The following is a 4,040-nucleotide window of genomic DNA, read 5'->3' on the forward strand; positions in this document are numbered from 1 at the left end:
TATAAGCAAGTCTATAGGTATGAGTAAACATTTGTGAATCATCATCTATGAACACGGCGTGTAGATATACTTTTATTTCGTTTCTCAGGCACACTTGTCTCAATCCAGATGTCAAAAAACACGAAACTGAAAGTTAGCGTAAGATTTTGGACGTTGTCGCCACTTGAAATTGATGCGTCTGGTTATCTGGTATGCTTCAAATATAGAATGCATAGGACAGCTCGTATGCCAGTTGAAATAAAGAAGATTGGTTTGTCAAATATCTCGCGGATGGCATAACAATTTCGTACCTAGCCTTGATGAAGTATGTCGCGCAACTTGAGAATAAATTATCAAGAAACTTTGAGAGACAAGCCACCGGCCCTGTATACCACACTACAGTGCCGAGAGTTGATCACCCTAATATATTGTCTCGCTCTTCTTTTACGATTTTCGAAGGTAGTTACTGAAGAATAAGATACCTAACTTCCAAGATATTACAATGTTGGCGTCTGTTTCGGTACCCTTGATGTCTCGAAATTGGTCCACCATCTTCGCAAGTGCAGATTCTCTCACTGATGCCATTGCTACCAAAATCAAAAGGATGGTATTCACGCCGAAAACGAGCGTTGATGCGTCACTCGCATTGCGAATATAGCTCAATACCGTTGATAGGGAGAATTTTCCAGACAACTTCATATTATACGATGCATATTTGTTGAAATTTAACTATCGCGATAGAATGAGGCTCGTTTTGTGGTGCCGTGTTTAGTCATGCTACAGGATTCATGAAACAGGGTAGTCACTACACGTTCTAAACTTAACGCCACGACTCGAAAACTTTTCGAAGTCATTTTAATCCGGACGGGGCGACAATAAACCGAGTGATAACAGCACATTCTTATTGTGCTCGCGCGAACTCGTGGCAGTGTGTTCGCCAAGGTCGTGCACATCCGCCTTCCTCCCCGTCTGTCTAGCATGATCCTTCTTAGCAGTACTTCTAGGTGCTTTCGGTTTCACTTCAGCCATTTTAATATCTTCACAATCATCCATACTACCCAAGCTCTCAGATCCTTTTACCCTCTCATTGATACTATCATTAATTCGTGCCGACGCCTCACAGTTAGTCCGTAACCTGTTTGTGTTTTGATCCAAGGAATCCGGGTCCACGAACCCACCATGCCTTCGTCGTTCCGAACTACTTTCCCCTCTGTGGTCTGAACGCTCCGCAGCATCGACAAAATGCTCGTTCGCACTCAGTGCAACCTCCAAAGCTGAAGCTAGCGTGGTGTTGTTCAAATCTTCAAGACCGAGCAAGCTACACGCCAACGTCACATTGCGAGCACACACGCTGCTGTTTCTAAGGGTACGTGCGTTGCCGGAAGATATCGGCACAGCCATGGACCTACTGCCGTGAGATGCTAGAATACTTGCTACAATATCACCGCCAGTGCTGGTCCGTTGTGTACCAGAAAAAGTGCGTTTGGGGTCTAAAAGCGTATCTGTGGAGTAGCTCTTATCAGCGATGTATGCTATCAGAAAGAAAAGATCTACGAAGAAGACTTCTATGGCCACTAATACGCAGAACAAGATAAGCGCAGGCCTATGTAACTGATTTCCGGTTTTCAAGTCGACCAAGCCTAACGTCAGAATCACAGCAGCCGTCACCAGTATTGTTGTGCAAAAGCGAGCGTACACCCTCCAGTCCGAAAAGGACAAGCTCACGTTTCGACACATGTAGGTGTAATACGCAAGGATAAAAGAGTATAACACTAAGGATATGACGATAACCACTGCAGAGGCGACGCGGTAGGTTTCTGATCCTACTGTGGGATAAATCAACAATTGTGTGGGCACTGAGATGATACATGGCAGTTGCAACACTGCTATCGTTCGTACATACTCCGACGTTGATATGATAACATATCTGTGCTTAACAAACAGTACGTACACGATCCTCTGGCGCGCTACGCACGCACACAAGAGTTCGTTTAGACCTATGTGTACCATCATGACCAGGAGAGGTCCACCCCAACTATAATCGATAACTCCGATCAAATCCGCATATAATACTGCGAAAGCCAGGACTATTGATAAAGACGCCACAAGCGCGTATACCATGAAGAGCCTACCGCGACACCTACATAGACTATTTTTACGCCGGTAGAGTATATAGCCTGACAGTGCTGCTGTGGTCACCATACAAATACTACATAGGGTCGCTACGACCGCCAATTCCACCCCCGTAGCAACTTCCACGAGGTTATTCCCAACGAGCAATAGCGGAGAGTTTAAGAATATCGCAGCCAGCATAGCTATAGCATACACGCCTGTACCGATAGTTTTGAACTGTGATTCCGTACATTTTGCAGTCTCTCGCATCTCTCGCCAACAAGCCAAGAACCCCTTCCCACGTATGCTCGTACTAGAAATGTGCCCAAGTGGTCCAGATATATCAACATCCTTGGTATCAGTATTCACGCAGATATTCTCTTCAGATTCTGGAACGTTGTGACTACTTAGAAGCACCTTTTTGTTATCGTCTTCCTTCGTCGTGAGCGTAATTTCATTGGACTTATGTGCCAACTGATTTGCTTCCCAATCAGTGGGACATATATTTGTACTCCTGCAATCATCGATATCAATTTGGGCTTGCAAGCCAGGGCATCTCAGGAAGTCATTGAATGCAGCAGAATTATTACTGAACGGTAGAGCAATGAGATTTGTGCTAGTGTTAGAAGCACGCGCATCGGGTGATTGGGTTTCTAATTTAGGAAGGGAACTAACATCCAACTCTGCACATCTATTTGCGCTCATAGAACGAATAGAGACAGCAAACTCTGCTATCGGAGAGAATACTCTTCCTCGATCTAACTCTATTTCGGATTCAGAGTTCAGCACACTTTCTGATCTCCCGCTCAAGACTTCACACTCGTGCGGGAGCACCATCCCAAAAAAAAGCTCAGCTTACTATGTAGCAGTGAGATCAGTAAACTGGTGTGACACAAAACATGAACCGTCGCATTCCTTAAAAATCCTCTCCTTGAATCTATCAATCTTATAACTATCTCAAATAGTATAGTAACGTACTCAGCCCCATAGTTCGGCATATGCGGTCACTTAACCGTGTTCACCTGCTCACCTCCGATCACTGTGAAGAGAAGTTCTATTCTTCATCCATATTCAAAAAAATAGTTATATATACATTGTACTGTATACATAAAATGGGGGTTTTTTTACATTGGGGGGGGTTTTTTTACAAAATCACACATTTGTACAATAGGCCCAGACAACTTAAAATATTGGACAGAGAGGGGGAGGGATTTTTACTATAGAGGTTGACCCAGAGGTACCATATAAAATCAATCTCATTGGCACTCAGATAGCACAACTTCTTCGTTTTGACGAACAATAAACGTATTCTTAACCTCATCCCGATCGGACTATTGGTTCAAAAGTTATGAACGATTTCAGTTTGTACCAGAACTGGGTCAAACTAGCCACACGTAAGCGTGATACAAGTCCATCCATACCTAACAGACCATTCTGGCATTCTAGAATACTACTTTATTGGTCTATGGGAGCCTATATGTGTGCTTATAGCGAGTCTAGACGTGTATTTCGGGTACCTCATATTCTCACTGGTATAAAAGATACTGGTTAGAATATGAGGTACCCAAAATACACGTCCAGACTCGCTATACGTGCACATATAGGCTCCCATAGACCAATAAATTAGTATGCTATAATGTCAGAAAGGTGTTAGGTATGGATGGACTTGTATAACACTTACGTGTGGCTAGTTTGACCAAGTTCTGGTACAAACTGAAATCGTTCATAACTTTTTAACCAATAGTCCGTTCGGGATGAGATTAAGTATACGTTTATTATTCGTCAAATTGAAGAAGTTGTGCTATCTGAGAGCCAATGATATTGATTTCCTAAGGTACCTCTGGGTCAACCTCTATAGTAAAAATCCCCCCTTCTCTGTGTTGTAAGGGCGGGCCTCTTGTCGACTTTTGTTTATGTTTTTTTTANGTTTTTTAGCGACAAAAAAACCA

General features: G+C 43.2%; 1 protein-coding gene across 1 annotated transcript; it reads right to left on the minus strand.

Moving 5' to 3' along the window:
- Positions 1-53: 53 nt before the first annotated feature.
- On the minus strand, positions 54-3,150 carry SARC_13302 (hypothetical protein). Its single transcript, XM_014292568.1, has one exon. It carries the CDS (start codon positions 2,926-2,928, stop codon positions 835-837), a length of 2,094 nt encoding a protein of 697 aa, XP_014148043.1. The 5' UTR covers positions 2,929-3,150; the 3' UTR covers positions 54-834.
- Between the last annotated feature and the right edge of the window lie 890 nt (positions 3,151-4,040).

Source organism: Sphaeroforma arctica, assembly GCF_001186125.1.
Source record: "Sphaeroforma arctica JP610 unplaced genomic scaffold supercont1.3120, whole genome shotgun sequence".
Taxonomy (NCBI): Eukaryota; class Ichthyosporea; order Ichthyophonida; genus Sphaeroforma; species Sphaeroforma arctica.